This window comes from Tauraco erythrolophus, chromosome 31 (genome assembly GCF_009769465.1).
Source record: "Tauraco erythrolophus isolate bTauEry1 chromosome 31, bTauEry1.pri, whole genome shotgun sequence".
Lineage (NCBI taxonomy): Eukaryota > Metazoa > Chordata > Aves > Musophagiformes > Musophagidae > Tauraco > Tauraco erythrolophus.
In genome coordinates this window covers 768,845-793,333 of record NC_141495.1, presented here as the reverse complement: position 1 = coordinate 793,333, position 24,489 = coordinate 768,845, and the positions used below count along the sequence as shown (strand labels likewise).

General features: G+C 65.0%; 3 protein-coding genes and 2 non-coding genes across 7 annotated transcripts; 4 read left to right on the top strand and 1 right to left on the bottom strand.

Moving 5' to 3' along the window:
* The first annotated feature begins 1,235 nt into the window (after positions 1 to 1,235).
* Positions 1,236 to 12,442, top strand: KANSL2 (KAT8 regulatory NSL complex subunit 2). 2 transcript variants are annotated; one of them, XM_086628591.1, is made up of 10 exons: positions 1,236 to 1,253; positions 2,138 to 2,396; positions 3,326 to 3,504; positions 4,094 to 4,208; positions 4,642 to 4,809; positions 5,979 to 6,141; positions 6,916 to 7,012; positions 9,357 to 9,610; positions 11,202 to 11,438; positions 12,239 to 12,442. In XM_086628591.1, the coding sequence occupies exons 2-10, from the start codon at positions 2,146 to 2,148 to the stop codon at positions 12,368 to 12,370; spliced, it is 1,596 nt and encodes a 531-aa protein (XP_086484717.1). In that variant the 5' UTR covers positions 1,236 to 1,253; positions 2,138 to 2,145; the 3' UTR covers positions 12,371 to 12,442. The 2 variants fall into 2 exon arrangements, with proteins under 2 accessions (XP_086484717.1, XP_086484718.1); XM_086628592.1 differs by lacking the exon at positions 1,236 to 1,253 and adding an exon at positions 1,904 to 1,919.
* Positions 7,020 to 24,104, bottom strand: TMBIM6 (transmembrane BAX inhibitor motif containing 6). Of its 2 annotated transcripts, XM_086628593.1 has the most exons (9): positions 23,581 to 23,886; positions 23,373 to 23,481; positions 23,157 to 23,277; positions 22,989 to 23,037; positions 22,816 to 22,913; positions 22,633 to 22,712; positions 22,438 to 22,538; positions 22,289 to 22,361; positions 21,601 to 22,178 (listed from the first exon to the last, which is right to left on the bottom strand). In XM_086628593.1, exons 1-9 carry the CDS (start codon positions 23,634 to 23,636, stop codon positions 22,152 to 22,154), a joined length of 714 nt encoding a protein of 237 aa, XP_086484719.1. In that variant the 5' UTR covers positions 23,637 to 23,886; the 3' UTR covers positions 21,601 to 22,151. The 2 variants fall into 2 exon arrangements, with proteins under 2 accessions (XP_086484720.1, XP_086484719.1); XM_086628594.1 differs by lacking the exons at positions 21,601 to 22,178; positions 22,289 to 22,361; positions 22,438 to 22,538; positions 22,633 to 22,712 and adding an exon at positions 7,020 to 7,788 and having other exon boundaries at positions 22,814 to 22,913; positions 23,581 to 24,104.
* On the top strand, positions 7,090 to 7,218 carry LOC147526510 (small nucleolar RNA SNORA2/SNORA34 family). Its single transcript, XR_015222926.1, has one exon. It is a non-coding gene; the product is annotated as a small nucleolar RNA SNORA2/SNORA34 family (small nucleolar RNA).
* Positions 12,051 to 12,179, top strand: LOC147526509 (small nucleolar RNA SNORA2/SNORA34 family). Its single transcript, XR_015222925.1, has one exon. It is a non-coding gene; the product is annotated as a small nucleolar RNA SNORA2/SNORA34 family (small nucleolar RNA).
* Positions 16,290 to 21,314, top strand: NCKAP5L (NCK associated protein 5 like). Its single transcript, XM_086628590.1, is given in 14 exon segments — positions 16,290 to 16,430; positions 16,878 to 16,946; positions 17,051 to 17,089; positions 17,168 to 17,287; positions 17,379 to 17,492; positions 18,007 to 18,373; positions 18,376 to 18,768; positions 18,771 to 18,961; positions 18,963 to 19,756; positions 19,856 to 20,009; positions 20,088 to 20,166; positions 20,265 to 20,558; positions 20,709 to 20,848; positions 21,078 to 21,314. Coding segments are annotated over 14 exon segments (3,117 nt in total). The 5' UTR covers positions 16,290 to 16,304.
* Positions 24,105 to 24,489: the final 385 nt, after the last annotated feature.

Sequence of the window (24,489 nt, the reverse complement as noted above, 5' to 3'; positions counted from 1 at the left end):
GGAGTTTTTTGGGGGGTGGAGGGGACAGCAGAGTCCGGAGGCTGCTCAGGATGGGGGTGGGAGAATCGTGGCTGCTGTGACTGCGCGGTGATCGGATCCTGCTTTCAGGATCCCATCTCCATCCCTTGCTCCACTCCTGCAGGTCCCACTGCTGACACTGGAAAACCCGGTGGTGGTGGGGCGTTAGCAGCGCGTGTGCTGGGGGCTTTTGGTGGTGTTTTGGGACGGCTGGTGCAGAGCAGCTGGAGTAGGGTGCTGGATTGAGCCCTGCCATGGCTGCATTTTGTAGAGGGGGAGTCTGCAGGAGCTGGCAGTGCCAGATCGTGCCCAAGAGTACCCACTGGGGCAGAGCGGTCCGGTGGCTGGTGGGGTCCTGCTGGTGCATATAGAGCCGGTTTGGGCGTGAAACCTGTCGGTGGAGTCGGTCTATGGACTCGGTCCGTGGCTGTCTAGGGATCCATGTGGAGAGGGGCGGCATGGCGTGTTCCCAGCCGGGATGCAGGACGAGGCCGTGCAGAACGGCTGGCTGGAAGGGTCACTGTGCCCCCGCCGTGCCCAGGGCACGGGGTGGCTCTTCCAGGGGATCCCCTCGGTGCGTGGCTGCTCACAGCTGAACTGGAAACGGTTCTGGTGACCCGAACCCCGGGCCAGGGCAGCCACCCGAATTTTGGCTGAACGTTTCGGAAAACCCGATTTCCTTTGTTCAGAGGCTTTCCCGCCCTTCAATAAATACACTCTGTAGGTTTTGTGCAACTCCTCCTACATCCAGCTGGTTTTCCAGAGCAGTGGGTGCTCCTGACCCTCTGCCGTCCGTAACCCCCACGCCGGTTTGGGTAGGGCTCCGCGGTGAGTCGCTCGTTCTGCCCGTTCCGTTCATCAGCAGAGACCAATGTCGGCCGTCAGCTGTCACGGGGAACCGGGAGGGGACGGGGCAGAGCCGGGGGGGCTCTCGGCCCCCTGTCGGTGCGCTGGGACCGCGCGGTGTGCCCGGGGCTGCCGAGAGCTCCTGCCCTTCCCGAGCCGCAGCACGAACCTGCTTCCGCCTCCCCCCTCGCTCGGGGCTGCCCCGCTCCCGCCGCGCCGGCCTCACGTGACTGCCGGGGGCGTGGCTGTTCCCTGCGGAGTGACGGAGGGCTCGGCCAACGGCGCGCGGCACCGCCTCCGCGCCTCTCGCGGATTGGCGGCCGGGCGGGCCAATGAGGTGGCGGGGCGGGCGAGCGGCGAGGCAGCAGGGAGGCCGGGGCGGCAGCGAGGTAAGATGGCGGCGGTGCCGCCCGCCCTGTGCGGGGCTCACGCAGCGCTTCCCCGCGGCGCCTGCGCGCTCCCCCGGGGCCCCGACACCCTTCCCCGGCCGGGGGGGGCCCGGTTCTCACCCCGCTCTCCGCTCCGGCAGCGCTGCCCGGGCCGCTCTCCGGTGCGCCCCTCACGCCCGGGGACAAAATGGCGGCGCCGGCGCAACCGGGCTGCGCATGCGCGGGGCGGGTGGTGCAGCACGTGCGCGGGGGGCAGAGGGGCCGCGCCGGGACCGGGGGGGGAACCGGGATGCGGCGGGAGCGGGGACGGTCACCGGGGAGCGGCACGGGGAGGGGGGCAGAGGGACAGCGGGTCTGGGGGGAGCGCTGGGCCGGTGGGGTGAGGGGAGCGGGGGCGCCATGGCGGGGGGGGGGGGGGGGGGGGGGGGGGGGGGGGGGGGGGGGGCAGCTGCCGTGGGGGGATGGGGCTCGTATCGGGCCTTACGGGGCTGGTGCGCCGTGTGTGGGGCGGAGCGATAAGCCCTGGGGGGGCGTGGGGCTGCGGGGAGGAGGGGGCCCTGCGGGGGGGGTGGGGGGTACCTCTGGACACGCGTGTGCCCCCCCTCGCAGAGCTCGGCGCTGCCCGTGCCCGCGCCTGGGCATGGGTGCTGCTGCGGGGTAGCTCGGGTGAGCGAGATGTGGTTCATTCTGCGCAGAAATGGGGTTGCTGCAAAGCTAAAAGTTTCCTCGGACTTTGGGAGAAATTCTCTCTGCGGGAGTTACTTCATCTCCCGCCTGTACAAGGGGGTCAAAGTGTTTTATTCAGAGGTGTTAGCACATGCTGCTTCTTTTTTTAATCAATAGTTTGTTTCATTTCCTTTAACTGGTCTGCATCTCTCGAGCAGGTGTTGGTATGAACAGAATTCGGATCCACGTTTTGCCCTCCAGCCGAGGCCGCCTTACTCCAGTGCCGAGGCCGCAGGAGCCTCTGTCGTGTGCCTTCACCCACCGCCAGTGCTCCCAGCCGCGGCTGGAGGGGCAGGAGTTTTGTATTAAGCACATCCTCGAAGACAGGAGTGCCCCTTTCAAGCAGTGCAGCTACGTCTCAACAAAGAACGGAAAGCGATGTCCCAATGCTGCGCCCAAACCAGAGAAGAAGGATGGGTGAGTACCTCTGTCTCCGGGTTCTGTACCATGTAGAATCAAAATGGGCAGAAAAAGGTCCTTCTCCTGATTCAGCTGCTGCACTATGTTGCCTCAGACAAGCGGCTCCCTCTTTCTGAAGTGTTTTTGATCCAGAAAAAGACTCTGTGAGCGTTGGGCACTGCATGGAGTTGTCTTGGTCCTGCAGGACTGTCCGGCTGCTGCCTTCTGCCATCAGAAGGTGGCTGCAGTGATCCAGGCAGGTCCTTCTTAAGAGCTGTATGTGCACCCACGCGGTGCCGTGCCTCTGCTCAGGTCAGCAGATTTAACTTGCTGCTGTCCATGCTTACCGATAATCCTCAGCACGGATACTCTGGTCGCTTCTTATGTGGAGTTGATGACCTGGTTGTGCTTCTTGTTCTCTGATGTATATCAGATGTTCTGATTGCTGTGGACAGAAGGACCCAGAACAGTTATCGACATCCAGCAGAGCACAGTTTCCCTTACAGGAGCATTGACCCGTGTTTCCTTCTCAGATGGGGACACTGGTAGTCTTGATTCTGCCCTCGGTCCCTCTGCGATAAAAAGACTCTACCCAGTGTGGGATAGCGTGCTTAGCATGGAAACTGAGAGTCCAGTGTGAAGGTTTGGAAGCAGAAGAGCTCACCTCAGTGGCTTTATGTAAAAAGCTCTGCTCTACCTGCTGCTGTGCCATGTGGCTGCCAGCTCTGGTGCCAGAGGTGGCATTTCAGCGGTGGTGTGTGGTCTGCGAGCCACCGGGGGCTCTCTGGCATTTCCGAGCTGTACCTGCAGCCAGCAGCGCTCTCTGTGAGATTGCTGTGGAGGGGATGTTCTGTCCAGGTGCCAGGGGATGTTTCTCACTGCATCGCTTGTTTGTTTTGCTGGCAGAGGGCTTGGAGTCTTAATGAGCTTGTGATTTATTCCTGCAGCGTGTCCTTCTGTGCGGAGCATGCCCGTAGGAACACTCTGGCACTCCAGGCTCAGACGAAGAAGTCCAATCCTGGACCTGTAAGTGAGACTCTCCTTTGCCAGCTCAGCTCTTACGCCAAATCGGAGCTGGGTTCCCAGACCGCAGAGAGCAGCCGCAGCGAAGCCAGTCGGATTCTAGGTAAGAACTGAAAGTGAAAACTGGGTAAGAGAGGACCTGGAGCTCTCCATTTTGTGTGGAAATGCCAAGAATATCACTTCTTAAATCCAGTGGAAAAAAGATCCCAAGGGTCCGTGGGTAGAAGATCATGTTCTGCAGACCCTGGTGTGTCTCACCTGCCACCGACTGTAGACAAGTCACACTGCCAGACCAAAATCCTGCAGATCTTCTTCCCTTGTGCTGGCAGAGTAGAAACATTAGCTTCCCTCTCTGCTGTGTTAGTCTCTAGCAGTGCCTGTCAAGTGCTGGCTCCGTGCTGAGCTTCCCGTCTTGCAGGGTCGTTCATCCAGCAGGTCGTGGTTCCTCAGTAGGCAGGAGTGTCGCTCTGCAGGAGCTCTGTGTTCTGGCTGTGCCGAGTTGGTGGGCTTCCTGTTGTCCCACGTCCCTTGCTCACGCTGCGCTGGGGAGGAGAAGCCTCTCTTGGCAAGAGGCAGAGCCAGCTCACCTCTGTGGAGCCAAGCTCTCGGGGTCCCCAGCTGTCCTGTTCCAGAGCAGTGAGGGCTGGGATGTAGGACAGTGTCCTGTTGCTGAGGGTGACTTGACTTTTCAGATGAGGACAGCTGGAGTGATGGTGAACAGGACCCTATCACGGTGGACCAGACGTGGCGAGGGGACCCGGACAGTGAAGCTGACAGCATTGATAGCGACCAGGAGGATCCCTTGAAGTAAGTTGGGTGCTGGTGGCTGCTGGCTCCTTGCACACGTGTAGCGTGCAGAGCGTTCTGAGCTCAGTGTGACACTGGAGGAGGTGGTGGTTATGTTAGAGGTGACAACATTAATGGTGTCACAGTTGGACTTTGTGCCTTGGTGAGTTGCCAGGTGTGAACATTCACCAGTCTTGGGCCCGGTTGTTCTTCTGGGGAGTATTTGATAGTGATCTCCTTTCAGTGTGGAGTGTTCCATTCAGCAAGAGTCTCTGAGTGATCTCTTAACTTAAAAATAAATGTGTAAAAGTCAATATTTCTGCTCGCTTCCCGTTGATCTGGCTAATCAGCCCTGCTCAGCCCGTGTTTCTGAGAACATCCATCTCATTCGGTCAGGAGAACAGCCCTGAGGGACCCTTGGGAACTTCACCCTTCTTGTGTGGGTGTTTTTCAGGCATGCTGGTGTGTACACGGCTGAGGAGGTGACTTTGATCATGCGGGAGAAGCTGATCCGCCTGCAGTCTCTCTACATCGACCAGTTCAAGCGACTCCAGCACCTTCTGAAGGAGAAGAAGCGCCGATACCTGCACAGCCGCAAAGGAGAGCATGAAGCCATAGGCAAGTACTGGTCCAGGCAGTCACTGATCCGTATTTCTCTGGCCGAGGGCACAGCATTTCTCTAAAACACATGCAGAACTCTGCGTTAAAAAAAAAAAAATTGCTCTTTTTTTGAGCAGATTTCAGAGCAGTTCTGTCTCCATGAGGGTGGAAATTACTGTAAGACCCAAACTCAGTTGGAGAAGGTATTTCTGTAGCTGGCCCCGCGCCCGGAGATTGGTATCGCTTGGGTTAGAAAGGTTGCCGCGTTTCTTTGCTCTTCAAAGTTTGCAGTGCTGCCAGGAAATGAGACTACAAAGTTAATTCTGAGACAAAAGTTCTTTTTTTGTATGGGATTTCCTGTTTTTTTTGGGTTTCTAAACAAAAAATTTATTCATCTGCAAGGTCCTGTCTGTCTCGGCCGAAGTTTGTTTTGGTGGTTCCACCAGTGCTGCTGTAATGACGTATTCCTCCTTAGCACAGATGCAGCTTTCCCTTGCAACAGCATTTCTGCCTCAGTAAAATTTCTCTCTGGATGGGACATACTCTTGGAGGCAGGAGTTTGTCCTTCAGAGGCAGAACTGGGCTGTGTAACTGGTTGCAAGTGTTGCAGTGCAAAGAACGCTCTCTCTAGCGTGGTCTTAGAATAGCTCATCCTGGAAAATGGCATGATACAGCTCCGTCCCAAGTAAAAATAACTGAAAGTTTGGTACATAACAATTTTGTAGAACTCTTTTTAGCAAACCAGTAATAGAAAAGCAGATCCCCAGCGTTGCCCTGTAATTACAGCTCGGGGTGCTTACGGGAAGCTTCCAGAACTTGCACAGACAGGAGCGAGCTGCAATTTGACAAACTTCTATTCTGCCTGCAGAAAGCACAATAGACTTTTGAACTAGACACATTATTTTAAAAGATATTTGAAAAATATCAAATGTTCCTTATGTGCAGAGAGAGAAGTTAGGATAAATTTTTGGGATGGAGTCTGCCTGGTCATCTTGTGTAACCAAAAATGCTCTTTCTGTCTATACATGGGACTCTGCTCCTTCCCTCTGCGTGTTGAATTCTGTGTCCTGAGTCGGCTGTTGGAGCTCTCCACAGCTGGTTTTGGCTCTCGATACCAAAAAAATAATAATATGGAAGGACGTGGCAGGTGGGGTGGTATTTTCTGACCTCTCCCTCGCTCCCCGCAGGCAGCAGCCTTCTGACGGGTCCGGAGGGGCTGATGGCCAAGGAGCGTGAGAACCTGAAGCGCCTGAAGTGCCTGCGCCGCTACCGGCAGCGCTACGGCGTGGAGGCCCTGCTCCACCGGCAGCTGAAGGAGCGCAGGATGCTGGCGACCGACGGCGCTGCCCAGCAGGTGCGTCCAGTAGCACCAGTGTCCAGCCTCCGGCTGGAGCTACAGCCTTACTGGGAAGCTGAGTCGCTCCTCTTGTCCCTTTCTTGGAGCGATCCCAGGCCAGGTCCGCTCTGGCCCTGCCGGATGGCCCCTTTCTGTAAGGACACAAAGATCTGGTCCTGGCCACCACTCTCAGTGTCCACGTGTTGGCGGAGACACTGAGGGTTCCTCGAGTCATTTTAAACAGGCACCAACACTGCAAAAGTTAAAGTGTGGGCTTGGAGAGTTTTCCTTTTGAAAGGGAGGGCTCGGTACAGGGTAGCCTGATTTTCATCGCTGAAAAACGTGTGGAAAATACTCCTCCTTCTGATGGTGAAACCCAGACTGCCCTGTGACCTGTGGGGACCCAAAGGCAGGCCCCTTGCATCACACCTGAACCTAAATTGGAAGCTGTGTGCAGCCATTTCTTGGAAACCATTTTAAAATTCGAAGTGTTCCCTTCCCTGACTCCTCGAAGTTGAAGGATAAGTCTGAGAAGCCTCGTTCGTTGGGACATACTTCTGGGGTGAAGTTCTTCCTATGGAAATCGAGTCGTGCCTTATTATCTCAGCTCTGTTTAGTAAAGGCTTGAATGGAAGGAGATAATGAGGAGTGAGGCTCTGCTGGAGCGGAACGGGGAGTTTGGTCTTGGCGTGTTTTGAAAGCAGGACGTGAGTGTTGTGTAGCTGGGGGGTTTCTCTGGAGCGGAGCCGGATGACTCCAGCCCAGCTCTGAGCTCTTCTCTTGGACTTGCAGGCGCACACCACCCGTTCCAGCCAGAGGTGCTTGGCCTTTGTCGATGATGTCCGATGCTCCAACCAGTCCCTCCCAATGACCCGGCACTGCCTCATGCGTATCCTTTGATCTGCCTGTGCTGCCTTGACCGTTTGCTGGTGGTTTGAAGTGTGTCTGATCCTCCTTTTTCCCTCTTTGGCCCTAAATCAAGGCCACCGGCTTGCTGTAGCCGTTGGTTTCAAGCAGGAGCCCAGAGGAAGCGTCTCCCGGTCTGTTGGTGTTCCTGTCCCCGTGGAATGACCAGTTTGTGTGGGAGTGACAGAAAGCTGAGCTTGCCTCACCAGAGCATCCGAACGGGGTGGCCAGTTCACTTGGAAGAGAAAAGGGAACCTCACGAAGCCCGTGGGAAGCATGAGAGGGTTTCTGGCTGAGTGAAAGGGGAGCAGAAGCAAGTCTTGGCTGCAGGTGACCGAAATTTCCACTGGGATCCCTCCAGCTCAGGGATCACCACCCCAACATAGGATCCACGCTTTGAGCGTCGCCCCAGATTCATGGACTCGGAGTGGTTTGGGATGGGAGGGACCTTTGAGACCATCTAGTTCCATCCCCCTGCCATGGGCAGGGACACCTTCCCCTACATCAGGTCGCTCAACGCCTCATCTGCGCAGCTCTTGTCCAAGTGGGATTGGGCGGATGCGTCCAGGAGCGGGTTTGGATCGTGTGGGAGCGGCGTTAGCAGCTGTTGCTGGTGTGAGTCGGGAGAAGCTCCGGCGCTGCGTCCCAGAGCAGAGCTGGCAGCGAGGGGGAGGATGAGCTCTTGGTTTTGTTGTTTTGTTACTGGAGTTGGCAGCCTCGACTCCAGCTACGCGCAGGGAGCCGCCCGGAGAGCAGGAAGCTGCTTTTGTTTCTCTCCAGTGACCGTATACTCCGAAATAAAGTCAGGATAAATACCTGTAAAACGGTTCGAGCCGCTCGTTGCAGCTGGCTCGTGTTGAGCAGGGCAGGCGGAGAAGGGAGTGGAACAAAGCCAGGTGTGATTTCCTTACGTCCGAGCTGTCAGCTGGCTTCCACGGACACAAACAGCATTTTCCTTGGATCGGCCCCGCGGAGCCGATACCGTCTGCAGCCGCCCCGCTCGGTGCGTTGTCGGGGGCTCTGGGGCTTTGTTTGCTTTGCAGGAGCTGGATTGTTTGTGACAATGCACTGGAGGGACCGATCCCAGCTGGGCTGGTGGGCTCCAGGTGGAGCCTGGGATTTTTGTCAGCTCGGCAATCCGCGCTCTTCGGCTACCCGTAATGTCCGTGCTTGATCCGGGAGTCGTTCGGAGAGATGGGAATCTGCCTTCCCCACCCTGCTGTTGATACAGAGATGCTTTCCTCACCGCATCTGCCCACGAGTGTCTGAGGGATCTGGTTCCTCCAGGCTGGGCTCGGTCCCGTGGTGAGCACGGATTATGGGCTCCCTGCAGCCTGCTGGGAAGGCGTATCGGAGCGTTCGCAGCTGCCTCGGTGCAGGGAGAAGAGGAGGAAAGGATAAATCTGAAACCTAGACAGCTTAAGAAACTGGGTTAAACTGCATTTTGCCATTTTATTTGGGTTTGGAAATTAATTTGTGTTGTTGTTTTTTTTTTTTCCTCTCCCACACTGTGCTGTGCGAAGAGGAAACTGCGACGTGAACCCCACAAACGTGGAGAACAGCCGGGTGGTTATTTGGGTGGGTTTGGTGCTGAGGGATCTGACCTGGAAGACTCGATCCCCACCCAAAACCTGCTTCGGCCGCAGCCCTGGGGTGTCCCCTGTGCCGAGGCTGTGCCTCACTCGGTGACAGCCTCCACGGTGGGTCCGTCTGTAGTTTCACGCTGCCCTTGGAAGAGGATGGGATTCGGTGTGTAGCTACTCTCTGCTGGTGGGTCGCTCTGCGAGCGCGACGCAATCGCAGCAGAGTTTCTGTTTGTGATTAAAGGCCGGAAATCCCATTTACACCTCTGGCAGGAATAGGTTTTCCATTGGGAAGGAAAACGCATTGGGCAAGATAGAAATACCGGAACTAAACTCCTGGCTGTGGAAAAAGCATTGTGTGTGCTCGCATCTCCGCTGCGCGTTAGGTGTTATGGCTTGTGCAGATGCCTTGTAAGTGGACGTCTGCGAATCAAAGCAAGCCCGTGCGTTTGTGATATCTTCCATCCGAGGATCTGGGAGTGCTGTACAGGGACCCAGCTACGTCTCCCAGCCGTTGCTGGGAGGCTGTCACTGTTGTCCCCGTTTTCCGTTGTGCAATTAACGTCACCCTCATCGCCGGGCAGTCGGGGTGCGACTCTGGAGTCTGATCTTGGAGAGATGTGCGTGGTTTTTAACACCGTTTGCTGGAGGGCGGTGGGTGAGCCGGGAGCATTTGTGCCTCTGGATACGTGTCTGCCTGTAGCCTGTCTGCTGCACAGGTTTCCCTTGACCCCATCTTCCCAGACATCTGTCAGGACACGAATCAGACTCTCTTTAAGCCGTGTCAAGGCTCTGAGGAAGTGCCCTGCAACAAGCCAGTCCCCGTGAGCCTCTCCGAGGATCCGTGCTGCCCGCTCCATCTCCAGTTGCCTCCGCAGATGTACGTGCCCGAGCAGGTGCTGGCTGTGCCCGAGGAGCTGGGAGCTGCCCCCACGGACCTGTACTTGAGCGCCGCTGAGCTCCAGCCCACGGAGAGCTTGCCCTTGGAGTTCAGCGACGTAAGTTGTGCCGTGTGCTTTAGGCAACGTGTCCCGCAGAAATATTCCTGGTTTCGTTACTCCCCACGAAGTCACGCCGAAATGCCGGTGGGGCAGGCTGCAGCACGGCAGACGCGGTGCTCCCTGCGTGGAGCACGCGTGGACGGTCCTGTAAAGTACAGGATAACGTAGAATTATTTTTTTTTTATTCCTGCTGGCTTGGGGAAGGAGAGTCTCTTGCGAAACGTGCAGGAATGCGAAAGGTTTGGGAGGTGTTTGTTGCTGTAGGGTTGGTGACTGCTCCTATAGAAGGGCTGTGCTCTCATTTAAATCCGTATTTAGGCGCTTTTTAAAAAGAGGATTTTTTTTTTTTTCCCCCCCACTTTCCCATGAGGAATCCATGAGGATTTTAATCCCTAGATTATTCTGATGTCCTGCATGTATGTTAAGCCTCCATGTTTAAAATCCTCTGAAATTTGTTTAAACAAAAAATACCGTGGTCGTTTGGAGCCGCTCCTCGGAACGAGGTGTCACTTGCTTTAGTGTTCAGATCGAGCGGGAGGCAAAGCCCGTAACTGCTTCGGAGTCGGAGGAGGGATCGCCAGCAGCTGCGGAGTCCCGGGGATGGCAGCAGCCACAGCCTTGAACATGGGAGAATAAATGCTGCTGCTGTGGGGTCAGACTGGGCCCAGCACCCCCAGGGTCGAGGGAATGCTCTCCCTGCCTTCGGTGGGCGTCGGACCCGATCCCAGCCCTCCTTCCTGCGGGGCAGAGCCGGCACGTCGCTCTCTGTGGAAACATCCTTGATGGGAGAGGGTTTGGTTGGGGTTTTTTCAGGTCAGAAATGAAAAACATCACTCTTTCTCTTCCCCAGCCTGTCCTTCGAGAGGGTCCCCCGCTCCGTGCGGGGTTTTGGGTGCTTCGGGCACCCCGAGCAGTGCGTGGATGTAACCACAGACACCCTGTGAGAGCCCTCGCTCCGCGGCTCGGAGGGATTCGGAGCTGCGGCAGCGTACGGCTGCGTAGGGCATCTGTGTTTTATCTCGCGTCGCTCCGGGCTGGTAGAGTGCTGCTCGTGAGTCGCAGACATCTCGCCTTGGTGTCAAACGCCCTCCAAAGCCAAAACAAATCCCGTCCTCTAACAATGGCCTCGCAGGAATCCCAGCCCCTCGCGTCAGCGGGGTGATCCACGCACGCGGCGGCAAGCAGAGGGTTGTGTGAAATCCTGGGAGAGGGGTGGCTGCTCTGGGTGTCCTGAGGAAGGCAGGATTGGACCCTGTCACCCTCCTGCCTGCTGCCGGGCTGCTTCTGGGGCAGCACGTCATGCTGGGCTCCGGACCTTGTGCCCTACGCCTTGTTTTTGGTGGGAGCACTGCCAGCCTGGATCGCGCCGTTCCTGGAGGCAGCGGCTCCTGTCATGTTCCTGGCTGCTGAGGCTGGGGGTCCTAGTGGTGTGGTGCCCCCTGCTCTGCCCTCCTCCCATGCTGCCCGCTCGTGCCCTGCTGCTCGAGGGAGTAACGAGATGGGCTGCGAGGACTCGTGCTGCTGTCTCCCACGGGGCTCCCGGGCACCCCTCCTGCTGATGAGCCGCTCCTGGTGTTTTCTCTCCTAGGACTTGGACGTGGTGGGCGATGGCATGCAGTGTCCCCCGTCCCCTCTGCTCTTTGATCCTTCCGTGGCCCTCGATCAGTCCCTCAGAGACGTTGCCGAGACCCCCATAGACATCCTGGCCCTGGAGGAGCCCTCCCACCCCGGCCTCCCTCCACAGATGGCACCGACGGACAGAGGGGGTTCCTCTGCCCACGTCTTCTCCCCAGCCAGAGAACCTCCGGCCGAGCTGCCTGCGCAGGTACAGCTGGGCGAGTGCCAGGGCTGCCAGCGGTAGCGCAGCCCTCGTTCCGGGCGAGCCGCGGTCCGTGGGGCTGGAGAAGTCCCTGTTTGCCCTCCTGCCGTGCAGGGAGACCCTGGGGGGCTGCTCTCCCGTGCAGCAGAGCTGGGACCCGTGTTACACCCACGGTCTGGATGGTATTTGGAGCATCGAGGGGGTGGCAGCCAGAGCCCGTGCCGGGGGAGTGGCGGAGGGTGGGCGGGCACCTCTTCTCCGTGGGTGGCTCAGTGCCACCCTCTTGCTGTGCGTGGGATGTGGTGGGGATGTCTCACATGCTGGAAGGAGCCCCTTTTCTCCCAGCTGGGGATTTTAAGGGGAGCTGTCATCTTCTGGGCAAAGGGCTTCTGCTTTTTCCTTCTTTTGAGTCTCGTTTTTCACTTGCAACTTGCTCCTCTCGTGTCCCACCCGGAGCCTGCGGCTCGCTCAGGACGGGCCCGTGGGGTGTTGTCTTTGGAGGTGTCCTCAGACGCCCCGTCCCCTGTCACCCCTCCGACACTGTCCCTGCGGTGCCTCTCCCCTGGTGGGAGCCAAATGTTGGGGTGAGGGGACCCCCAGCCCTGAAGCACACGCCCCCAGGCCCTGAATGAAGACCACCGGTTTGCTGTAGCCGTTGGTTTCAAGCAGGAGCCCAGAGGAAACATCTCCCGGTCTGTTGGCGCTCCGGTCCCCATGGAACGGCCAATTCGTGTGGGAGCAACAACAGCCTGGGCTTGCCCTCACCTGGGCAACCAGCCCACTGCGGCGTTTCTGTCCCCCTCCAGGGTCACCTGCCCATGACCACTGCGTGCCGCCTGGGGCCCAGGGATGAGAGGCGGCCGGAGGAATCCACCTCCGCCGGCCAGGCCCGCGGAGCGGCCGCCAACGGGAGCCTGGAGCCAACGTCCAGCAGCTGAGACCGGCAGCACGTGGCTTCTCTCTGCTCCCTCGTGAAGCCCGACTGGCAACGGAGCCCAGCGGTGGGACGGTGTCGTTGCCTGGTGCCAGGCTGAGCCACAGCTCCAGCTCCTCTGCCGGCGGTGTCCCTGGAGCAATGGGGGCTCCCGGACCCCGGACCCTCCTTGCCCCGGCTCTGCCTGTCCTCGACGCAGGGATGGGGCGACCCGGGGAGAAGCCGCAGCGGGACTGGGAGCAAGGACGGACACCGTGGCTCTCGGTGCTCCTGGGGGTTGTGGGGTCCTTTGCCGTGGGGTCCCTGGGGGGGCCTCTGGGGTTGGGGGTGGGACATGGGATCTGGGAATGAGGTTCCCTTCTGCGGGGACACCCCCCCGCCCCCCCAATAAAGCAATGGAGACGGACATCGTGTGTCCCTGTGTCCTGGGGCGAGGGTGGGCTGGGGCTGGGGACGGAGGAGCTGCGAGATGGAGCAACTGGGCTGGGGGGGGCGGCACGGGATGATCAACGGCCCCCCCTGGGGGGGGGGAAGGGGGCGATCCCTCTGCTCTGCGGACCTGCTGCCGGTGGGACCCCGCCTTGGGGTCTCGCTCCCTTATTTCGATCCTTCGCACGAGACCCCGGAGCTCGGGGGCTGCAGCGGGGCGGGGGGGCACCGGGTTCCGCTCGGGCAGCCCCGGGGATCGCGCTGCGGGGAGGCACCGGGCCGGGAGGGGGGAGCCCGGCCCCGAGGAAGGGATGCGGAGGCACCGGGACACCCGCCGCCCCGGGACCCCCCCCCGCCGCCCCCGGGCGCGGATTGGCGGCGGCGGGGGCGCAGGGCGGAGCCGGCCCGGTGGAGCCATGACGTCACCGCCGCCGCCGCCGGGCCAGCCCCGGCCCCGGCCCCAGCTCCGGTCCCGGCCCCGGTCCCGGCCATGCCGCCCCGCGCCGCCGCCGCCGCCTCCGCCCCGCCGTAGCCCCCGGTGAGTCCGGCCGCGCCGCGGCGGGAGGGCGGGCGGGGGGCGCGGGCGAGGGGGGATCCCCCGGGAAGTCGGGCCGCGGCTCGGGGGTACCGACAGCCCCGCGGTGCGGAGGAGGGTCCCCGCTGCCGCCGGGGCGGGGCGGTGGGGGCGAGCGGCGGGGCCGGGGGTCCCGCGGGGAAGGCGGCGCGGGGTGTCCCGGCCGGTCCCCCCGTGCGTCCCCGGTGCCTCCCGGCTGTGCCCCCTGCATGTCCCCGCTGTCCCCGGGCTGTTGTCTCCAGAACATCCCGAGTGCCCCCGGCGCATCCCGCCTGTCCCTGGTCCGTCCCCGCTGTCCCCGGTCTGTCCCCACCGTCCCCCGGTACATCCAGGCTCTTCTCCCCGCTGTGTCCTGGCTGTCCCTGATGCGCCCCCAGTGTCCCCGGTGCATCCTGGCCTGTCCCCTGCTCTCCTCCATCCCATCCACTGGTCCCCACTGTCCCCTGGTACATCCCCATGTGTCTCTGCTGACCCCACCACATCCTGACTGTGCCCAGTATGTCCCCATTGTCCCCAGTGCATCCTGACTGTCCCTGACGTGTCCCTGGTGAGTCCCAGCTGTCCTCGATGTGTCCCTGCTACCCCAAGGCTCTTTCTCCAGCACATCCCACTTGTCCCCGGTGCATCCCAGTTGTCCCCAGGGTGTCCCCGCTGTCCCCAGTGCATCCTCACTGTCGCTGGGCTGTCCCCAGTGTGTCCTGACTGCCCCAAGAGCAGCCCAGCAGCGTTGGGGCCACTTGGGGCTGTCACCCCATGTCCCCAGGCTCAGGGTGGGGACACTGGTGTGGGGCACACCGAGGCCGGCCCGTCGTGGCTGTGCCGTGAGACCGTGGCTGGGTGCAGGGGACCGTTCCCTGCCGCGCTGGCGTGTCCACAGCCGTGTGGTTTGGGCACGTGCCGTGTCCCCGCAGTGCCTGGAGTGAGCGGCTGCTGTCGCTTGGCCCAGAGGGACTGGGGGGGGGGGGCCGCTGGGGAGGGGGACATGGGGTTCGAGTGCTCCTGGCTCTGCTGGAGCTGTGTCCCCCTCCCCACAGGGACCCTCCCGCCTTCCCCGCAGGGCCCCACGCTGGGGGAGGGGACGGTGGCGCCATCCATCTGTCAGGGCCCCCCCGGCTGTCCCCCGCCGGCGGGCCTGGGGGGGCCGCGGGCTGCTCTTCCCCTCCAGACAGAGCCTCACTTCCCCCCCGTGACGCAGCCGGAGCCGCCGGCCTCTGGGCCGCTTCCTGCGCCGGGGGCAGCACGAGGGGGGCCCACGCACCCACGGGCACCGCGGGCCACCCCGGAGACCTGCCCAGGTTCACTGCCGGCCCCACGGGCTGCAGGGGGACGGGGACGGGGACAGCACGCGCGAGGTCCGGCCGCGTGTGCTGGTGCATGGTGCTGCTGTGCATGCAGCCGGTGGGGTCCCGGGCCCACGGAGCCCACGGCGGTGGGGACGGCCGGCTCGAGGATTGGCAGGGCCATGGGGGCCACCCCACAGCCCCTGTGCCCATCCCTGCTGCACCAGGCAGGGCTGTAAATACCGACGCTCCAGTTATTTTTGCTGCTTTCGATGTGTTGGGTGGGAGAAGGTGGCAGAGTTGGCCCCGGGGCCAGCCAGTGGCCCCCAGTGCTCCCACCCGGGGTGCAGCCGTGCAGGGTCCCTGGTGGGGGACAGGGCTGTCACGAGTGCTTCACGTGCCCTAACCTTGCCTGCTTCCAGCGCCCTCCTGCCCAGCCTCGCCACATCCATCGCCCCCAGACCCTCCCGTTGTCCCCTCCGGTTCCCCCCGTGCTGCCGAACTCCCCCGCCGGGGTGCCGGGCATTGCCACCGTGGGGTCTGGGTGAGCCGGGGCCGCATGGCCCCATGTGAACCCAGACCCCTGCCCGGCTCGTGGGGTGCAGGGTGGAGGCCACGGCCTGGGGCCACGGCACAGTTCAGTGCCCGGAGCCCCGGGGGCCACCCCGAAGGGTGCCCAGGGTCCTGGGGGTCCCTCTCCAAAGGGTGCTGGGTGCCCCAGGGAGATCCCTCTCCATGGGGTGCCCAGTACCCTCGGGGGTGCCCGGTGCTACATGGGGATGCTCGGTGCTTCCTCTCCCGGGATGCTCGATGTAACCGGTACCGCCTCTCCCGGGTTCCCCGGTGTCCCGGACCCCCCGTGCCGGCTCCCCGGTGCTCCCTGCCTGGGGCTGGCGCTGGCGGAGCCGCGCACCGGAGGCGGCGGCGGCGGCGGCTCCTCCCCGGCCGCGGCGGGAAGGCGGAGCTGGGCCGCCGCCGCCTCCCAACAATAGCGCGGCCGGGCCGGGATGGAGACGCCGCCGCCGCCGCCACCGGGACCGGCCCCGGGGCCGCGCTGAGCGGGGACGGGCGGCGCCGCCGGGAGCCCCGGGCGTGAGTGTGTTGCGGGAGCGGGGCCGGTGCCCGGTGCTCGGGGCCGGTGCTCAGGGCCGGCCCCGGTTCCGGCACGGGGAGGAGGTACCGGCACCGGTGGCGGGGGGAGCCCCGGGGGAAGCGGGGTGTGGCGGCACCGGGGCCAGCACCGGGAGGCTCCCCGGGAGTCCTGTGCACCCGGTGCTGCGCATCCCGGTGCCCTGGGGCCGGAGCTGGTCCCGGGGGTGCTGCACATCCCGGTGCCCCGGGGCCGGGGCTGGTCCCGGGGGTGCTGCACATCCCGGTGCCCCGGGGCCGGTCCCGCGGTCCCTGCACGCCCCGGGAAGGGGCAGGGATGGCTGGGCTGCGGGAGGGGGTCCCCGTGGCTCCGGGTACCGGTACCGGTGCCGGTGGGGTCGGGGCTCGGCCCCGGGGCTCCCCCGAGGCTCCGTCCCCCTCCTCAGCCCCGTTCTCCCCGCAGGTGACTCCGTGGAGGGACGGGGCTGGCGACGTCCCGAGCGAGGTAAGGGGGTCCGGGCTGTGCTGTGGGGACACCGGGCAGGGGACACTGGGCCCCCGGCCTGATGCGCGTCCCCCCACAGCCAGCGATGTCGGAGAGCGTGGCCGAGGTGCCAGGAGACGGGAGCCCCGCGGCGCTTGGCGAGACGGGCACCAGCCATGAGCTCCTGCAGCGGCTGCGGGAGCTGGAGGTACTGGGGGGCCGGCGGCTGAGGCCACGGAGAGCTCGGACCACTGGGCAGTTGTGGCTGGTGCCACCAGGCAACTGTGGCCACTGCCATTGTGCAGCCACTGCCACCGTGCCACTGTGGCTGGTGCCACCAGGCAGCCATGGCCATCGCCTGCAGGCAGCTGTGGCCAGTGCCACCGTGCAACCACGGCCACGGTGCAGCCACAGCCAATGCCACCGTGCAGCCGTGGCCTGTGCCACGGGGCCAGCAGCCCAGATGCCATGGTGGGGGGCAGCACTTCCCTGCTTTCCATGGCCTTCATGTGCCACCGCTCCTGGGGCAGCCCATTCCTCCATGCATGGGGGTCCCACCGGGCAGAGGAGGGGTCCCCTGGGCACCATGTGGGGGGGGGCCTGGTGCCTGGGCCCCTCTGCCATGTCCCCTGAGCCGTCTCCGCTCCGTCTCCAGGCGGAGAACTCGGCCCTGGCCCAGGCCAACGAGAACCAGCGGGAGACGTACGAGCGTTGCCTGGATGAGGTACCGGGGGGACACATGGGACACGCGTGCACACGCGTGTGCCGGGACGTGGGGCTGTGTGTGCCCTCGCACCCCCCACCCAAGCCCCCTCCTCTGCTCCCCAGGTCGCCAACCACGTGGTGCAGGCGCTGCTCAACCAGAAGGTGGGTTTTGGGGTGGGGGGCTGGGGGGATGCTGGGGGGGGGGTCCCGGCTGATCCCCCCCTGCCTTGCTCCGGCCAGGACCTGCGTGAGGAGTGCATCAAGCTGAAGAAACGGGTCTTCGACCTGGAGCGCCAGAACCAGGCGCTGAGCGACCTCTTCCAGCAGAAACTGCAGCTCTCGGCCGGATCCCTGCCCCAGGTGCGGCCGGGGGCTGCGTCGGTGCCAGGGAGGGTGCCAGGGCAGAGCCCCCTCCCTCCAAAGCTTAACCCAGCATCTCCCTCCTCTCCAGCTGCCGCTGCACCCGGTGCTGGTGCCCCTGGACACCCCAGCCAGCCCCCAGCCAGGCTCTGCCGAGCAGCCGCCCCCTCCGCTGCCCCCCAGCTGCTGCGTCCCCCTGCCCGAGGTGGGTACCGGCGTCTCCGAACCCTCGTGCCCTGGTGTTGCCCTCCCCAAGCTCATGCTATTGCCTTCGCCAAGCCCGTGGTGTCCCCAAGCCCGTGGTGTCCCCAAGCCCGCAGCACCCCGCTTTCCAAGCCCATGGTGTCGTCCCTTCTCTGGGTCTGTGGTGTGCCCATCCCTGAGCCTGTGGCATTGCCCTTTCCAAGCCTGGCTGCCCACGGTGTCCCTGTCCCTGCTCCCATGGTGTCCCCTTCTCCGGGTCCCTGTCATCCCCCACTCTGAGCCCCTCCACCTGTGATGTTCCCAGCTCCAACCCCCTTTGCCCCCAGTGTCCCCATCCCCGACGCCATCGTGTCCCCATCCCAAACCCCACTGCGTCCTTTCCCCATCCCCCTCCACCCATCGTGTCCCCATGGTGTTCCCCTCTCCCAGCCCCACCAGTCTGGGTGCAGCACGGTGCCGTGGGGGCTCGGTGCCTGGTGCCCATGGAGTGACGGTGCCCGTGGGGTGACCTGCAGGTGACTCCATCGGTGCCATCACCCAGCCCCGGGCTCAGCCCCGGTGCCCCCCCCTTGGACGCCCTCTCCCCCTTCTTCAAGAAGAAAGCCCAGATCCTGGAGGTGCTGCGCAAGCTGGAGGAGACAGACCCTCTGCTGGGGCCCCCCCTGGCCTCCCCCGGCTCCCCCGAACCCTGCGCCGCCCCGGGCTGGCCCCCTTGCCCGCTGCGGGGGGGGCCGGGGGCTGCCGGGGGGTGGCGGGGGGCCGAGGGCAGCCCCTGCTCGTCGCCGGAGGAGGCTGCGGCGCCGGGGGGGGCCCTGCTCAGCGCTTTGGCCGAGCGGCTGCTGCGTGGCGAGGGGGGGTGCTGCCGGCACAGCGGCGAAGCCCCCGGGGACCCCCCCGGCAGCGGCGCGGGGAGCACCCCGCTTTCCTGGGGCTCTACGCCCCGGGTGAGGAGAGCCCTGACGGCGGCTTCGCCCCGCTCTTGCCCGGGGTGGGGGGCAACCCCCTGGCGTCCCCCACCAAGGTGCTCAAGCTGCCGCCCCCCCCCGGGGCGCTGCGCCTCAGCCCCCAGCTCGCCCGCGCCTCCAAGATCCCGTGCCGCAGCGGCAACGCCGAAGCCTCGCCGGCGCTCAGCCGCCGTGCCTCCCCCGATGCCCCCCCCCAGCCCGGCTCCCCGGAGCCCCCCGCTTTCCCCCCGCCACGTGCCTACGAGGTGGCCGAGCAGCCCCCCGGGCCACTGGGACCCCCCGCCAGCACGGAGCGGGCGACCGCCTCACCCCCAGCGCCCGCCGGGGCACCGGGGGCTCGGCCCCCTCCCGCCGCCCTGGCAAGAAGCCCCCCGAGCCGGGCTACCTGCCCTTCAAGGAGCGCCTGGCCGCCCTGGGCAAGCTGCGGGGGGCTGAGGGCCGCGAGCCCCCTGGCCCAGGGCGGCCGGAGCGAGGCCACGGGGCCGAGCCGCGGCCCCCTCCCCGGGGGGGGTTTGGGGGGCAGCCTGAAGCACCCCGAGCCAGCGCACGGCGGGGAGCCCCTGGCCCGCTGCTACTCCTCCGGCTCCATGGGCGAGCCTGGCAAGGCAGGGGGCAAGGGGCGCCCCGCTGGCGGCAGGACCCCACCGCGGGTCCCCCCGGCGCCCCCTGCCAAGGCTGCCCGCAGCCCCCACGGCAGCCCCACCAAGCTGCCCACCAAGGCAGGCGGTGGCAAAGCCGGGGCCCCGCGGGGCGAGGAGCCAGCGGGCACCAAGGCGGTGGCGGTGGGGGTCCCCCGCAAAACGCCGCCCGCCCCTGAGCCCCCTGGCACGGGGCCGCCGCCGGGCGCCGCCGGGCACTCGGCCATCGAGGAGAAGGTGATGAAGGGCATCGAGGAGAACGTGCTGCGGCTGCAGGGGCAGGAGCGGGCGCCGGGCGGCGAAGCCAAGGGGAAGGCGGCCGGCGGCTTGGCCAGCTGGTTCGGCTTGCGCCGGAGCAAGCTGCCGGCATTGAGCCGGCGCGGCGATGGCGGGCGCGGGCGGGAATGGGCCGGGACGCCGGCTCCTCTGCGGCGGGAGGTCAAGTTGGCCGCCCGCAAGCTGGAAGCCGAGAGCCTCAACATCTCGAAGCTGATGGAGAAGGCGGAGGATCTGCGCAAGGCGCTGCGGGACGAGCACGTCTTCCTGCAGGGGCTGGCGCTGGAGAAGGGGCGGCCGCGTGGACCCCCCCGCGGCCCCGGTGCCCTCCCGGTCATGTACCAGGAGGTGACGGCCGAGACCTTCATGCAGCAGCTCCTCGACAGGTCAGTGGTGACCCCCCACCCCGGGGTGAGGGGGTGGGAGGGTGTCGGGGGGGGGTCACATCCCTATACCCCCCCACCCTGACATGGCGGTGGTGCCAGGGTGGACGGGAAGGATGCGCCCTACGAGAACCGCCTGGAGCACAAGCGGGAGCTGTGTGACCTCCGGCGGGTCCCCCCCGATGCCAAAGACCCCCGTCTCTGCCACCCGCCCCGCAACGGCATCGTGGGGCACCTGCGGGAGCCCCCGGATAAGGTGAGGACATCCCTCTCCCCCCGCAATTGCTGCGGGGTGGGGGACCCCATGGCCGCTCATGGTCTCCCACCGCCGCAGGTGCCGGACGTGGCGCTCCGGGACGAGCTGCCGTCGGACGAGAGTTTGTCGGAATCGGGGACGTCGCAGCACTTCGCCGGTGAGGGAGTGCTGGCGTGGGGAGGGGGGGTAGGATATGGTGGGGAGGGGGTGCCAGGGAGGACCCCCTGGCACTGACACCGTGCCCTGTGCCGGCAGCCTGCGGGTCGCTGACGCGGACACTGGATAGTGGGATCGGCACCTTCCCACCCCCTGACTACGGGGGGGTCCCCGCCAAGAGCACCCCCAAACCGCGGGGCCGCCCCGAGCCGCTGCCCGGTGCCGTACCGGCGCGGCCGCCCGCCATCACCAAAGTGCCGCGCAAGGCCCGGACACTGGAGCGGGAAGTGCCCAGCGTGGAAGAGCTGCTGGTGGCCGGCAAGCACCGGAGCGCCCCGACATGCCGCCCCCCGGGCCCCCCCGGCCCCCCCAGCCACCGCACCAGTCCCCACGGTCAGTGTCCCGCCATGCTGCGGGTGTGCCAGGCACCACCAACGGTGCCGGCTGTGCACCCATGGGGGCAACGGGGGCTCAGCCCCCCAGCGGGGTGGTGGTGGGGCCCTCCTGGCTGGCACTGACCCCCCCACCCCGTTTTCCCCGCAGATCCCGGTGATGCCTCTGGGAAGCCGCGGCGCGTCCAGCAGAGCAAGAACTGGACCTTCCCCAACGCCAAAGCCTGCGGCGCCGCTGACCCCTTCCTCTGCCCCCCCGGTGGGCTGGAGGGGCTGCACCGGCCCACGCTGGTAAGGGGGGGACAGGGAGCAGGGGTGGGGCTGTGGGACCCCCCCCACCATTCCTGGGGTGGCACTGGCACTGGCAGGGAGTGGGGTGGGCTGTGGGACCCCCCACCATTCCTGGGGTGGCACTGGCAGGGAGCGGGGGGGCTGTGGGACCCCCCACCATTCCTGAGGTGACACTGGCAGGGAGCAGGGGGCCCAGCGAGCCCCCCCTGCCCACACTGTCCCTCCCCAGGCGCCCATGTGCAGCCCGGCGGGCTGTCGCGCGGCATCCCCAGAGGCCCCCCCGCCGCTGCCCCCCGCCCTGAGCGCCAGCAGCAGCCGGACGCCCAGTGCCTCGGACGTGGGGGACGAGGGCAGCACGGAGGCCCGGTCGCAGGACGGGGGGCACGGCCCCCCCGGGCTGGAGCACTCCGAGTCCCTCAGCGACTCCCTCTACGACAGCCTCTCCTCCTGCGGCAGCCAGGGCTGAGCCCCCCCGGCCGCACTCGCACGTCTTCCGCCCCCACCCCTGCCCCGTTGCCTCCCCCCCTACTCCCCAATCCCAGTCTGGGGGTGCTTCCCGGGGTGGGGGGGGTCCCAGTGCCCCATGCCCCCCGTGCCCGGCTCTCTCCGATGGTGCTATCGCAGTGTACAGCCCCCCACCCGCCGGGTTTTTAACTCAATAAAGCCGCCCCCCCCCCCGGGTTATTTATATACGTTATTGTGCCGCCGCTGTCGTCTCTGCGTCGTGCCGGGGGGGCCGGGGGGGCGAGAGCTTCACGTCTTGAGCGTTTTATTGAACCATCCCGGTGTACAAAGGATTTGGGAGAGCTCGGAATCCAAACACCTTCGGCCCCGCGGATCCGTTTTTCTTTTCCGTTGCGTTTCTTGGCACTGGTGTTCAAGGAGCGGCTCCTCCCTTGAGTTTGGCTTGGGGGGGGGGGGTCCCACCATCCATCCCCCACCCCCCAGTTGGCATTGGGAGGCCCACGGCTGCCCGGGGTGGGGGATAACACCCATGGGGCTGGGAAGGAACCTCGACGGAAAGCCCCCGTGGCAGTGGGAACCCCGAGGGATGTGGGTGCTGGGGGGGGGGGGATGGAATGGGAAGGGTGGAGGGAGCCGAACTCCAGCAGGATCCAGTTTCTAATCGGAGAAAAGCTGAACGAGAGAAAAACCCACAAGGTGCGAAAGCTTCCGGGCTGCTTTTCCATCAGCAGCAAAGCGCAACCCCTTTAATGGATCGGAGAAGGGATGGGACGGGGCGGGGGGGACGGGGACCGGATGGGACCGGACAGGGACAGCTCCACCTCGGCCCGGAGCCGCTTCACTTCTTCTCCTTCTTCTTCTTGTTCTGCAAGAGGAGAAGCGGGTGGTCACGGCCGGGTCCGTGGCCCCCGTGCCCCCCAGCACCGAGGGGCAGGTCTGTCCCTGCCCCGGCCGTGCCCAGGCACCGGCACCCACCTCGGTCATGCCCAGGATCATCAGGAGCTCCCGGAAGATGTCGACGAAGTCGAGGAAGAGATCGACGCAGTGCCTGCGGGGACGGACGGACGCGCTCAGGGGGGCCTGGTCTGTGTGCCCCCCTGTGCCCCCCCAGCCCTGGCACCCACCAGATGTAATCCTTGTCCCCGCTCTCCGCCTTCTCGATGATGAGCTGCGTGTCGAAGAGCACGAAGCCGCACAGGATCATCAGTGCCAGGTAGAGGTTGGCCTGCGGGAGGGAGGGGGGGACGTTAGATGGGGGCATCCCGTGCCAGCGGCACCGGTGCGAGCCAATGTCCATCCGTCCGTCCACGGGGTCTCACCGTGAAGAGCCAAGTGGATCCCACGAAGATGTTAACCACGGTGGAGAGAAGCATCAGGGTGAGGCCGGAGAGCAGGAAACCTGCGAGGAGAGGGCAGGGAGTGAGGTCAGGTTCTGGCCCCCACCATGGGGTGCCCCTCGCCCCATGAGGGGAGCCCCCAGCCCCCCGTGGGTCCCCCCTCACCTCCCAGGTAGAGGAAGCTGCGGCGCCGGGCGTACAGGGCGCTCAGCGAGAAGCAGGCGAAGATGGTGGCGGTGCCGAGGAAGGCGGTGGGGATGATGCTAGGAGAGAGGAGAGGGGGTGAACGGGGCCCGGGGGGCCGCAGGGGGCAGCCGTCGGGGGGGGCAGGCACCTACCTGGGGTTGATGGAGATGCACATTTCCAGGAGGGGCCCCAGGTTGATGCCTGGAAGGACAGAGCAGGGTGTCACTGGAACCATTCTGGTGCTGTGTCGGGGCCCTTGTGTGCCCTCCCTGCGGCACGGGGTCCCGTGGGACTCGGCAGGGTGCCCGGTGCCCACCTACCTGTCAGGAAGGCGAAGCCAGCCAGCATCCCCAGCCGCTTCTGCTCCGTCTCCCGGCTGTGCGGGGTGGCCGTCAGCCAGACCATCAGCCCCAGGGCACCCAGGCCGGTCAGGAGGCTGAACTGTGGGGTAAGAGGCAGGTGGGAGCCCGGCAGTGCCTCGTGGGCAGGGGGGTGCGAGCGCCAGGACCCCCCATGATGCCTCGAAGGCCCCTCACCTGGAAGAGACGGGTCACCACGTTGACGTAGGCCCCTGCGGCCGCCACAAACATGCAGAGGGCGAAGCTGGCATAGACCCTCTTCAGGTGCTCCTGGGTGGAGGCCGAGCTGCGGGCAAGCAGAGCCACAGTGAGGCCGGCAGTGAGGCTGGCACAGCCTCCCCTGAGCCCCTCACCTCGAGCCCGGCCTGCCCGAGGCGTTACTCACATGTGGGAGAACTTGAAGAGGGCATCAAAGTTGATGTTTCGGTCAAAGACGTTCATGGTGCCGGCTGGGAGGGGGCCCACCGGCCGCTTTGCAGAGGTGCCAGCTGCAAGAGATGGGTCAGGGGGATGTTGGTGCCCTCCCAGGCTCCCGAAGCTCCTGCCACGCCGCACAGGAGCTTGAGGACCTGCCCGGAATGAGCAATAGGAGCTGCAAACTGCTCGGGCTGTGCCACGCTCTGTGCCAGCTGGGCACGCGGAGCCCTCCTTGCCCAGCTGGTGCCAGCGCCATGGGCTGCTGCGGGGCCGGGGGCTGCGCTGGGAACGACCCGACCCCATGGGAGCACTGCTGGCACCTGGAAAGCGTCTTTGTGCCAGGCTGCTATTAGCACCCGTAATGACATCCCAGAGGAGGCTCCGGCAGCGCGTGGCTCCCTGCGGGGCCTCCTCCTCCTCCTCCTCACCCCTTCCTGTTCCGATCCCTCTGCCAGCCCCTGGTCCAGCCGGCTCGCCCGGTGCTCTTTGCCATGGCACCTGCAGGAGCCCGACCAGCCCAGCGAGTGGCACAAGTCACTTGTCCCCGAGGGGCACCGGCCGCGGGGCTGTCAACCGGCTTTCCCAGCAGAGGGGAGGGCCTGGGGTCTCCTGCCACACCAGCACAGACCACTACACCCACTGCCCTTGTACAGGGCTGCACTGGTTTCAGCCCAGCACCGGTCTGGTGCCACCGTGCCAACGGGGACGCCCTGGCTTGGCCCCGCGGCTCACGGTGGGGCAGAACCGGGGGTCGCTGCCCCGCAGCCGTACCGGGGGGGTTGCGCAGGGCAATGGGGGAGCTGTCGGGGCGCGGGGCGCGGTGGCAGCCTCCTCCCGGCGCCGGTGCGGCGGTGACGGCCGGTTCCGTCCGGTAGCG